General features: G+C 41.2%; 1 protein-coding gene across 1 annotated transcript in view; it reads right to left on the bottom strand.

Annotated features, from left to right (window-relative positions):
• Positions 1-2,553: 2,553 nt before the first annotated feature.
• The window catches only part of LOC121956250 (BAH and coiled-coil domain-containing protein 1), a 77,885-nt gene continuing 67,187 nt past the window's right edge, over positions 2,554-13,251 (bottom strand). Inside the window, exons 18-28 of the mRNA XM_042504381.1 lie at positions 12,570-12,743; positions 12,155-12,435; positions 10,826-10,906; positions 10,231-10,360; positions 10,016-10,130; positions 8,561-8,636; positions 5,636-5,744; positions 5,377-5,493; positions 5,123-5,272; positions 2,988-4,225; positions 2,554-2,820 (exon numbers count right to left, since the gene is read on the bottom strand). Of these exons, the coding sequence (XP_042360315.1) occupies positions 2,554-2,820; positions 2,988-4,225; positions 5,123-5,272; positions 5,377-5,493; positions 5,636-5,744; positions 8,561-8,636; positions 10,016-10,130; positions 10,231-10,360; positions 10,826-10,906; positions 12,155-12,435; positions 12,570-12,743 (2,738 nt within the window). The remainder of the gene's footprint in view (positions 2,821-2,987; positions 4,226-5,122; positions 5,273-5,376; positions 5,494-5,635; positions 5,745-8,560; positions 8,637-10,015; positions 10,131-10,230; positions 10,361-10,825; positions 10,907-12,154; positions 12,436-12,569; positions 12,744-13,251) is intronic.

Below are 13,251 nucleotides of genomic sequence, written 5' to 3'. Positions count from 1 at the left end.
AATAATAATAATAATTACTATTATTATTATTATATAAATAAACAAACAGTACCATAAATGTGATTGTTACCACCATTATTGTTAATAATTAAGTCATGAATCAGTTTTTATGAGGTGTTGGTGTGTATGTGAGAAGAATCGGAGGATAAATGTGCGTGTGTGTGTGTGTGTGTTGGGGGTTGCTGTAGCAGACTGGTACTGGGGCCCGCCATTGAGGGAGCAAGCCCAAGCTAAAGATGGTACAGCTATGTCATCCCACAAACAGGAATGTTGGCCCCAAAACAAATTAAATTAACAGGAAACAAAAAAACAAAAAACCCAACAAGAACGAAACCACCAAGTTCATCTTGGTTGTATACTGATACCGGAAATGAGGAACGCCCAGACCCTTGGGAGGGGGTTTGCCCATTCTGGTATACAGTCTTTTTGTTAATACTGGTTGAGGTATGTGTGCAGGTCATTTGTTTATAATTGAGGAGATAGAAGAAGTCAGTGACACGATAAGCAACCCAAAGACCCTTCTGGAGGGGGTGCTCATCAACAGCTTATGAATAATTATAATTATTCATAATTAAATGAATAAATAAAATAAATAAATGATGGTGTAAGTGTAATGGTGGATATGCAGTGGGTCTCAGTTATGAATGGAATTTGTGGATATGTACACGGCTTGGTTTTAACTGTGACTGAGGTTTAGATAAGAAATAAATGTATTCCAGGTTTCATTAAAGACTGATATATTGTTTTTTGATATGCTGACATTCTTTCAATTGAAATATATTCCGTAAGTCAGTTTATCCATTGTGTAATATTATTTAGATTTCCAGTTTTGAAAGACTATTTTCTTAGCGATAGTTATAGAGATGAGTAATGGGCTTCTGTATCTGGTTGGGATGGTGAGTTGTGTTATGTCTTCCAGCAAGCAAAGCGATGGGGAGGGTGGGATTCTGCAGTCCAACATAGAGGAGAGTTTTTCAGTGACTGCTGAGTGTGAACAAATGTCTGTGTTAGCCAATCCCATTTTAAACAAATTCCCTTGGGTGATATGTGTTCTGTAGATAGTTTTGTATTGTATAATTTGAAGATTTGTATTTGTGGACATAGAGAAGATGTTTTTATTGATTTGTGTCCAGAAGTCGGAGTTGGTAGGCAGAGACATGTCATTTTTCCTATTTTTTGGTTGGCAGTGTTACAGAGGTATTTGTTATGGATATAAGTATGTAGAGTTTTGAGATTTTTTTTTTTTTTAGCCTGTTATTTTCCTAATTCCCACAAATAATTGAAAGGGTTGCAGTGTGTTATTGGCAATGTTTTGTAATGTTTTGTGTTTTTGTAATGTTTGGATTTAATTATGGATTTCAATTTGTGGCACTGAAGGAACTGATTGCTCCTATGCCTGTACTTCTGGATTAGTGTATTAAAATATATAAACTGATTGTTTTGAAATAAGTGATGGAGGTGAGTGGTGCCCTCGTGATGCCAAGATGGAAAGTAAACAGGAGTGTTGTGCAGTTCTGGGTTATGCCAAATTTGAGTGTATCTACATGGTGCCAGTGATGAGTTATTACGACTTATTTTTACACATATTATACTGTGAAATGTTTTTACTATGCAATGGATTTTTTTATGACAAACTATAGTATGACATTTTTTGGCAAACTATACTATTTCTTTTTTGGGACATTCTGAAATAATGCTTTTTTAGGACACTGACAATTTTTAAGACATACTATACCATTGACATTTTTTAAAAATACTATACTATGACATCCTTTCAACATGCTGTACTATGATAATTGTTATACCATGACTAATTTTAGACATGCTATACCATGACATTCACGACGTAGTATACTTTTGAAATTTTGAAAATTTGCATACTATCCTCTATTTTTTGACATACTATACACTATATCTGTTTTGAAATACGTCACTTTGACCATTTATTGACATATTATACTAAGACTTTTTTTAGACATTAAATACCATGAGACTTTTATGACATATACTTTTGAAATTTTCTCAACATACTTTACCATGACTTTGACATACTTATTGTATGACATTTTTTGACATACAATATATAACTTTATTTGACATACTTAACTAGGACCATTTTTTGACATACTATTCTATGACTTTTTTTACATTATTTTACAAGTTATTTTTGAAGGAGACTTGCATTCTATACTTTTTGGATTTTTAGATTTGAGAATCCACTTCACCATAGCAATGAGCCCTTCATATAATGAAACAAATACTATACTGTGACATTTTTGACACACTTTGAATTATTTTGTCATGCTCTACTAAGACGTTTTTCAAATTACCATTTTTTTTCCAACATATTTTATGACATATTTTATGACATACTATATTGATATTTTTATGAGTGTACTGTGACATACTTTACACTGACATTTTTAGGACACACTATACTGTTAAATTTTTATGACATACTATACTATGACTTTTTTAAAAAAAAAAAAAACATACTATACCATGACATTTTTAGGACATACTATACTATGACTTTTTTTTTTTTTTTAAATTCTATGGTATGCAAAATCTATCAAGGCTTACCTTGCCATCTCGATGCCTCTTGCCGAGCTTGGTCTCCTCAGGGTGGTAGAACCACTTGACTTTGACCACCATGCTGGAGGTCCAGGATTCCCAGAAGTTCTCAATTCGACCTACGTATGGGAGGTTAGGGCGCCCAGCTGAGAGGAACACAGCACAATCTCCCACTCTTACTGTGTCTCTGCCTCGCACGATGGCCTTATAAAAAAGCTTCCTGGCCTTGCCCTTTAGACCTCGCCGCTGTGGAAAACAGACATTTTGACCAATCTTGTTGGTTAATGATGATTGTTATCACCTATCTTGACCTTAAGTAATTTATTAGTTTTGGCTTACTGCACTAACATTGTGAAAGGCTATTCTTTGCTACATTGATGCAGTGGAAACAAGGAAAAAAAAAAAATTCTCACCTGTGTTGGGTTTCCTGACCATCTCCACATTTGTCGACCTGCAAGGAACGCAGACATCTTGGGCCTTGGAATAAATGAGGTGTCATCTGGAAGCATCCTAGATTTCTTCACAAAATCCTTGGATGGTTTAGACGGGGAGCTAGTGCATTCTTTCCTCTTCAAAGACTTGCTGGAGACCTGGTCAGAAGGGCTTCCTTTGGCGTTGGAAACAGCCACAGCTTTGGCCACAAAGGAATGCTGGTGCGGCCTTGAAGATGTAGAGGGCTCAGAGGGCTGCAGGAGCCCCCGGTGGGAAGACAGACAACTCTGAAGCATCAGTGTAGAGCTGTCCTCATCCTCTGAGCTGTAGGAGGAATCATTGTCCGAGGAACACAGGCTGGAACTGGAGAGAGAGCCTGAAGAGGAGGAGCTTGAAGAACCTGAAGACGAGGAGGAGACAGAGAGGCGAGACAGGAAGCGGCCAGCCGTCCTGAGTCCACCTGAAGCTGCCACCAGTGCAGCCCTCCTCCTCTCCTCTTCATCATCTTCCATATCAGAGTAGGAGCTGTGACACTCTCTGTGCGAGCTGAAGCCCAGGTCACCGTATTCATTGAGACGCAGCGAATAAGAGGGCTTTCTTTGGGGTGCGGTTCCTTTCAGGAGAAGTTCTACCCTGGATGAACCGCCCTTTTTGTTGTCTTTTACCAGCAAGACAGGATGAGAGTAAGCCTCTGTCCTTGGAATACCACCCACACTGGAAGATCCATCTCGCAACAGCAGAGCTTTGCTGTTCTTTGTCTTGGGGGAAGTCACGCCTTCATGATCTAGCTTCACCAGGAACTCTTGTCCAGACTTCCTGCTCCTTGGCATAACAAGCTCATCTTGCCTACGCCTCTGGCCATACAGCCCACTTCTGGATCCCAGAGATAAACCCGGACTTGGCCCTGTAGACTGCGTGCAGAAGGAGGAATAGCCATTTGCAATGCTGCTGAAGGAGTCCACCTCAAAGGAGCTGCTGCTGAAAAGGCCTTTAGCTGGGGTGGAGGGTACTGGCTGGGTCCTAGGCAAGGGGAATGGGTCACCGTCTGTCCCTCTCAAGGCCTTCCTGGGTGCCCCATTGAGCTGAAATAGGTTGTCGGACGACCTCTTTCTGGAGTTGCCCAAGGAAGGCCAAGCCAGGAAAGGTGAAGGATTTTTATTAGCATTCTCTGCCTGCTGTTGCTGCTGCTTTTGTTTTTTTCCAGAACCCTTTGGTCTCCCTGAAAAGTTTTAGCAACATATTGCAAATGAGGAAACTTGACTCGATCATATTTGCTCACGCTGAACACTAAACAGTTGTATAAAACAAACTCTTCAATCTACTGAAGTCCATTGTTATGTGGACATTGTGTCAAGATGTGTTTGCTCAACTGGGGGATTTTTTCCCATTTATATGCATAATGTCAACAAAATATCAGACGCATGTATCAATATAATGTAAATGTCAAAAACAACACTACCTAATTTAATACAGCCACAAAAAACCCAGAGTTGATATATCGCTATGACAACAACAGAACAAAAACATTATAGAACATTATAGATGTCACAAATATCTTTTGAAGGCTAACATGCCGAGCAGCTTACAAACCCACAGAAATGTGTTTTAATTCTAGTCAAGGACCCATGGTTTTAAGTTTTAGGTTTTACATAAAATGAAAAGACATTTTGAAATTTGATGTACAGGCTCGGTGGCAAGAGTCTGATGTCTGGGCCTTTGCCCATGGGGCTCAGTCGGGCTCAGCCCATATGGTATACAAGGACATACATTCACCACCTGCAGGGCAAGGAATCAGGGCCGGCTCTATTGTGTGCCAGGCAGGGGCATGGTCCCAGGAGTGCTGACCCTTGGCTTCAAATACTAGCTCTGAGGATGTGGAACGTCACCTCTCTGGTGGGGAAGGAGCTGGAACTGGTGCAGGAGGTGGAGCGATACCAACTAGATGTACGTAGTTGGGCTCACCTCCATGCACAGAGCTTCCTCTAGAACCAAACTTGTTCGGGGAGGGGGGGCTTTAGTGTATTTCTTTTGTTTTTGTCTAGTGTTACATGGTACCATACTTTACATCTTCTTGGTAATTTAAGGTGAAATTAAGCATTTGAGGAATAATTCTTACCCGGTCTTCTTTTGTGAACAGTTGTTTGGCTGTTTGTGAAAGTACTGAGTCTGTCAGAGGGTCTGTCACTGATAGGGGCCTGCTCCAGACTAGAACTTCTCTTGGCGGTTGTCTCGCTGGGTAACAGCAGGGCAGGAGATGGCTCCCCACCTAAAGGATAAGGGGAAGATGATTGTTAGCGTTTACTTACAGGTAGACAACACAGTGCAACATTACAGAGAAAATTCACAGTAACACAGAGAGAAGACACCCACAGTGAATCTGGTATCCTGGAGGCAGAAGGCGGATGTTTTGGAGAGAGATCTTCCCTCGGTCTCCATCATCAAACTCTACCATCACTCCCCCTTGTTTCCCTTCATCAGATGAACCACCTGCAAGAGACAAACAAGCAATTCATTGTTTAGGCAGAAAAATTAGCAAATGCTAAAAATAAAATCAACATGCAACTAAATATGTCCTTGAAGATACACAGGATACACAGGAAAACAGAGATAGAAGAAGTTAATGTCTCACCTCTGCGAACGTAGCCTGGGTATAAGCAGCGTGACCGTTCGCTCCAGTAAGCGCACACCCTGGTTCCTTCAGTGAGCACAGTCTCCGACTCTGGCCGTACATCCAGGACCTGAAGGCCAGACCAAAACATAATTAAGATTCATTACAGGCTGCACACAAACAGACATGCATGCATGCATACACACACACACACACACACACACACACACACCGACAGTGTGAGAGCCATAGAGCATTGTGCATGGGCAGCCACTGTGCCACGTTTCCAAGCGGCACTTATCTCATGCCAATGTGCCAGTCAGGGCTGAAAAGAACGGAAGCCATGATGCAGTAAATCCTGACTTGCTGAGTAATACTAAAGAGGGCCTGAATAGAGGGCTTGTGATTGCAGGTTGCCAGATCCTCCCTCCAACAATGCAGGCAGCCCCAGCATCCGCCACTCACTGGGGGCTCTTTCAGGTTGCTTTCATTTACTGTTGCCATGGCGAGGGACCCTTTGACTGATGAGGTGTGGATGTGGGTTTGTCTGTGTGTGTGTATGTGTGTGTGTGTTTGCACGGGGGGAGGGAAAAGGAGAACGGTGAAAATCGGGGCATTGGTGTCAGAGTCAAAAAAATGGCTTTGGGACTAATTTAAAAGACAAGAAAGTGGAAGTGTGGCATAATTAGGATCAGCTGCTATCTGATGAGTGTTTAAATAAGACTAAAGTTGCCAGAAGTGCTTTGTGTAAAACTGCCGGGAGAATCGGTATGAGTGAGCTTAAATGGATAAAGAGGAGGTCAGAAATTAAATGGACTTTTGTATCTGTGTCACCCGATGTTAGACATAATTGACAACTTTCTACAGCCAATTTCCATTTTCACACTGACATTGCGTTCACTCTGACTGATTTTTGTTGGCGACGGGGAATCGATTTTGCCTAACCGATCACCAATATAACTGCCTGAGTCTAACATCATTTTAAGTCCACAGTGATGTTTAGCCATGCCAATAAACTGGTTTTGCCAGGGTTTTAAAAAAGGACTGAAGCGAAGTAAAACAAACTATTTTGGGCAATAATTGAGAAGACGTCAATTTAGAACAGCCTCTTCCATCCCTGAGACTCAGGCACGCGCATGTAGTGCTATTAGTGGACAAAACACAAAACACTATGCACTTTATGGATGCTTAAAGGGCCTTTTCATGTCTCTGCAACAATGCTCTTTATCGATTTTAATTTTGCTTTTATTTACTTGTACTGATTTGTTTTTTCTCGTCTTTTTGGGGAAACACAATGCCATTTTTATTTACGTATGGAAGTGCATAATAAATATGACTAATGACAAGGAAATCTGAATCTGAGTCTATCTCGTCTATAACAGTTGCCATTGTTGTTATCTTTTACTTTTTTATCTTTGATGTCTTTAATTTCAAAGTGGGCAGATTTCAAGGTCTGGACGCAGGCAGGGATTTGTACCTCAAGGAACAAACAAGAAAAAACTAATAGTGTGTTACAATACATACAATTTTGGTCTGTTTGAGTAGGTATAATTGAATTATATGCTCCTGTAATGTATTAATTTCAGTTAACTTTAAAAACGTTTCTCAAGAGATTAGAAAAAAACGCAGCATTTTAAATGTACTCACAAGATTTACTTAATATTTTATCCAGCTTTAATTAAAAAGTAATTCCTCACAGCTTTCAGTCAAAATGTGCCTGTCTTTTCAAAAAGAAGCAAATAGCTCAAATTCCAAACATGCTGCACTTCAGCAGAACAAACAGGAAATCCAGTCACACAGTCTATAATTTGTGCAGAGCCGTGATAATTCCCATATCACAATAAGATTTATATGATTTAGATGACATATGATCACAAAACTAGTTTAAATTAGGTCCAAACACAGTGATCATGCCCTTTTGGCAGCTCTTCATTCCCTGTATTAGAATGACAACAGAAGCCATTAATCCAAGGCACAATCATGCCAGTAAACTCTGCTCCATTGTGTGCAACACAACCTCCTCTGTCCTGTTTGGCAATAGTGAAGACTTATGTCCACAGTTGGAGAAAATGTGGGTGTGACAGCTATGTTTCAAGTGACCCAGCATCTTCTCATAAAAAAACAAATCGGGGAAAAAAGGTCACCTGCTTCGGTACACTTAAAACTCCATTCAGGATGCAAAGCACACCAGGAAGCACGTTACCTAAATGCAAATGAACAGCAGCCAAGAATGTGCTGCGGTTTGTATAAATGTGTCTCATTACATGGATGACTTACGCAAACTCTACTTGTATCTTAACATGAGTGAGAATTACAAATCTAAATGATCTTGTGGTTTAGGTAAAAGATAAATCGTAACCATCCCAGGTGCAATTAAAAAACTTAAGGGGTGAGCAATTTTATTGTGAGGTATGGATATATGTCCTATAAAAGCTGGACGGCCGTACACTTGCGGATCATCCTTTTACGTTGCTAGCTTCTCTTCCAACGCTACATCACTGTATCTTTGTCAGTCTGAGCGTTTAAAGAAATCTGCTACTTTGGCAGCAGTAGGGATGTGACGTTCACGTCATCTTCCATTTAAACTCCAAAATGTGAATGGATTCAGGTGTTAGCGGGATTATCCCACCCACACACAGAGCTGGGTTTAACGGACAACTGCACTCACACACACACACACAAACACAAAGATCCTGTCTCCCATATGTTTATATGCATTTACGAGGTTTAGATGGCCTCAATGACCCCGAGAGACTGTCAAGGTAGGTTGAAAGAAAGAAAACGAAGGGACTGGCAGCACTACAGAGAGGCTGGAAGGCCACAGAGAATTGCAGAGGGTGAGAAGGATGTTTAAGAGAAATAGAAGTGTTGAGTGACCCAGACGACCAAACAAGTGATGGTTTTTCCTGTAACAAAGAGTGTGTCAGTGCAGCACGGTGAACTTACAGCTTCCTGCAGCAGCTGCTCCAATGAATAGATTCTTGGGCGGTTTCCTCTTTCACCGTAGATAACAATGCTGAAGCTAGAGAAAACAGCACCACAGAGAGAGAAGAAAAAGATATTTTCAGATGCTTGTATTATGCTTGCCTGGCTCCCATGTCATATGTTACACCCACTCTGCTGTTGTTAAAGCATCTTTTTGCTGCCTGAGCTGGAGGAGCCGTATTGATACTCAGAGCTTGGTATGGGACGATGTGGAGTTTGTAAGGTAAGGAAGAAAGACATAAAGAGATAAACCGAGGCAAAAACATGGGATACTGGTGATAACTTCTATTCCCCTCATGCTTAATTCCTCTTTTTGTGATCTTAGAGATGCCTACTTCAATAAACCTTGTAAGCATGATTTATTTTATGGTGTATTGATATCTGTAAGGATGTGTCAGCCTAAAGGTTAATTAAATTATTTGATTTCCTGCTACTTCTACATAAAAATGTCACTTTGTGGAGGGCTAGCACATGCAGAATGAACTGTGACAAATAGGTGTAAACATGGGACTGAAGTAATCTGAGTCTGTTAATTGCATCATCCTTACTTCAATTCAACATTAGCCCCCTTAATAAATGAAATAGCATGATTAAAGGAATACTTCAGCCCCAAATCACCATTTTTATATCATTTAATCGCCTAGTGTTATTCTGCATCTTCCCCCTGAGCGAAGAATCCAGAAATGTAGAAAGTTCTTGATCAGTTGAAGCTATAGGGGTCCAGGTATACAAATCAAAAAATTTGTTTATAAACTCTTACGCAACACCTTCAGTTTAATCCAAGTCTCATTTATCCCGTCATGTGCTCAGTACTTCCCGATAAGTCCTTTGCGACTGGAATCTGAACGGAAATTGAAACTTATTTATGCTCTCTTCAAAGCCAAACTCCACTGACATAAACAGTAATTTTACCTCGATGAACACGGGAGGTGCTGGTTTATTGCTGCTTTGATTTTCGGTAGTTTGTGTCACTGTGTAACTTTGCTGAATCCGAAATAACCCTTTAAAACACAGTCACAAATACACAAACTAATTTATGGATTTAGGCAGCGGTAGACCAGCAGCTCCTGTGAGGTAAAATTACTTTTTTTGTCAATGGAGTTCAGTTCTCAAGCAGAAAAGGCTGTTTTCTCAGGAAGTACTGAGCATGGATGAACAAGAATTCGATTGCACGAGTTGTATGAGAATATTTAAACTGATGTTTTAATAAAGTTTTGCTGCTGTTACGGCCATCTATCACTTCAATTCATCAGAAAAACAACTGCTTTTCTTTACAAATTTGGTGTAACACAGGATGAGAAAATTGATATACAAATGGTCATTTGGGGTTAAGTGTTTATTAAAGGTATCAACATGGCAAAGAGCATGTGGATTCTCACACAGACTGATCACTTGAACTACTGCAGGTGTGCTTACATGTCTGGGAGCTCCAGTGTGTGGACTCTGGCAGCGTATAGAAGCTCATCCTCCTTGGAGATCAGCACCTTCAGCCCATCAGTTAATAGTTCTTTGGTTAAGACGCAATTGGGAACTGCAAAAGGAAGAAGTAAACATCACACTTAATATTTCATTACGTCACCGAAACCTGCTGGTTGGAACATTGTTGCGAGATATGCGGTGTTGTCTTTAACCTTCGGGGCTTTTGTTGCTGTACGAGCGGCTGCTGTCCTCCTCTTCTTCTGAGAAGCTGCTGCCATCCATCTGAAAGCCCTCATCGGCCGCAAAGCTCTCCAGCAGCCGACTCACTGCTCGTCCCTTTGGCTGTAAAACATAACAGACGGGACGCACAGAAGAATAAATGGATGCAGGGATGAATAAAAAAATAAATGTGGCGACAGAAAGTGTGATAGAAGAAAGAAGAAATTGTTTAACATGCTACTCAAAGTAGCAATTAACCACAGGGGGCTTCACAGAGCCTGTACTATCTCCTTCCAGTAGCCATTTTTTCACTCTGTCACAGCAGAAGGTGTGAGCCACCCCCCCCTTCCCACATCTCCTCTTCCATCCTCTCCTCCCCTAAGATTACTCAGCAGGAGGTTGGGCTATGGGTAATGTGCTAAGTACTTTTAATAGTTCTACAGTAACTGTCCTCAGGGTGAGAAATCTAGGACAGTAAGACATCACCAGAATTGTTAATAGAATGTTTAAAGACATTTTTTGGTTATGCATGTGCCTGGGCCTGGTTTCCTGAGTGAGAATTTCGTGCTTTTTGACGGAGTCTGGTACCTGTTGGTCCTTGCTCCTCCGTCCCCTGCTGCCCTCCTCGCTCTGTGAGGATGGCGCCCCAACTGACCAGCAGCTTCTCCTCTGTTGATGTGGACATGAAGGTAGAAGGGGTGAGTGTTGACAGGGTGACACATCTCCACAAACAATGATTATGGTCCCAGGCAGTTCAAGGGAAGCAGGAATGGGTGGACAAGTTTGTGCACATGAACGATCAAGGATAATTATTTATATTGCCTGAGTCCAGACCTTTAATCCATCTACGCCGTCGAGTGTGAGTTGACTGATTTGTCTGGCATTATGACGTTAAACAGCAGTTTCTCGGTTAAAATAAAAAATGAAAAGAGGGCACCACGAGAGGACTAATGCCGTTCTCAAGCGTGGTCAAGTAGTGTGTGGGAACCCTATACGAATTGTTTTCCCCAACATTCTATACTGTGACTTTTTTTCGGCACGCTATACTATCATTTTTTATCAACATAGGACCTTTACATACAACTATGACTTTTTTAACTGTTTTTCTTTCTTAACTGTTTTTTTTTTTTTTAATTCTGTACCATGATTTTTTTGTTTTCTATGTACTATTAATGACATTTTACATTTTTTGGAAACGCTATACTATGCTTTTTTTCAACAACCTTTTTTTTTCCAACCCGCTATCTATACAGATTGATAACAGAGATGCAGAGCAACTACAAAGACGCTCAAAATGACTACAAAGTATCACGAAATGTCTACAAAGAGATACATAAAGACTACAGAAACACAAAGCAACTACAAAAAGACTTGGTAGTGCCACAAAGAGACAAAAAATCACAACAAAGAGATACAAAATGACCAGTGATAAAAAAAAATGACCAGTGATAAAAAAAACACAAAGAAGCAAAGCAACTACAAAGACGCTCAAAATGACTACAAAGAGACTCAAATGACCACAAAGAGATTCAAAATGCCCCAGGAACTGATTTTCTCACAATCTGGTTATGCTCCACTTCAATCTTAAAACCCCAGCAAAACAGGAAGGTGGGCATGGTTACACATCAGCATGGACTTATGACGGTAGATTCAGGCAGATACGTTGGTGTCTAGTGATTGGTTAGGAAAAACTGAACCCTCCTCCCCATGGAAATCAGTTGGAGTGGACACATTGTCCAACTGAAGATGAAAACTGGGTGAAGCGAGGTGCAAGTTGACAATTCTGTCTGATATCAGGCAATAATTTATGTGCAGAATAGTTTGCATGATTCAAGACCTTTGAGGGTATGAATAATTAATTTGAGGGAACAAAGTTGAGCTATAACATTCATATTTATCTAAATACTTTCTGCTGACCTTATTAATTGCTCCCCTCAACATGGTGCTCTTGCGGGTCGCCCTCTTTAGCCTCTCGCTGGTGGTCGGAAAGGTGGCCAGTCCCATGCTCCTCCGGAAGCGGTTACCTCTGGTCCCAAGGTTGCCCCACCGAGGCTCCTTCGACCTGGGTCCACATGGCCTTCTAACCCCTTCGGGCCGGTGATCTTCATGGCGGTTTTTAACTGCAGTGGCCAGGCCCAGCCTACAGGGGGGCTTCCTCACTTTGACCTCACCATCTGCTCCAGGCAGACTTTGGGAGCCTGTACAGTTCAATTACAGAAACAGCTTTAGACCAAGCTAACAACCCAGGAGGAGAAACACAAAACAGATGCTTCCCATGAAGATGTGGGGCAGCTTTGTTGACTTATGAATCCGGTTCAAAGGACAGTCTTACCATAAAGTTCCTGTCTCTGTTTTTTGTTCCTGGCTTTCTGATTGGCCTCCAGTTTTACAACAGACGAGGGACTCGGACCTGTCACAGAGGAGCTGGAAGTGATGTCTCTGGGGAGTTGGGCTTTGTAGTCTTGACCCTCATCAGTATCATAACTGCCTTCCTCTTCTTCATCTTCTAATGGAGATGGAAACAATACAGCATAGAGATGCAACTATTAGGTGGATTTTATGAACTTACATGGCTTATCAATTCCATCTCTTTAAGTCATTACTGACGGAGTTATTTAACTTCCCCTCATCATTTCACAGGCACTTCATTAGCATTTAAGTAAATAGTTTAACTGTTCATAGAAATGATGTATGAAGTGCTTTGCCTCTGTGGTATTTCCTGGTGTGAACCCACATGCTACACAGCTAATCTGTAAGGGAGAGTAGGAGTGACTTTGTGTGTGTGTGTGTGTGTGTATTTGTCACTGCACTTTCTCAAGCAGCTCTTTGACCCAGTCTGTTAGTCTCCAGGGCTGTCAAAGCCTCTCACAGGCAAGTGTCTGCAGCTGTGGCTGCACATCTAGCCCAGACTGGCCAACGAGGCCTATCACCGAGGTGTTGAATGTCCCTGCACACCCCTGTCTGTTACAAGACATTTATCAACACCAATTAAGTCGCCTCGGATTGCTTTTAAA

Source organism: Plectropomus leopardus, chromosome 17 (genome assembly GCF_008729295.1).
Source record: "Plectropomus leopardus isolate mb chromosome 17, YSFRI_Pleo_2.0, whole genome shotgun sequence".
Classification (NCBI taxonomy): Eukaryota; Metazoa; Chordata; class Actinopteri; order Perciformes; family Serranidae; genus Plectropomus; species Plectropomus leopardus.
Note: the sequence above shows the minus strand (reverse complement) of the source record. Positions and strands in the feature narration are given on the sequence as shown.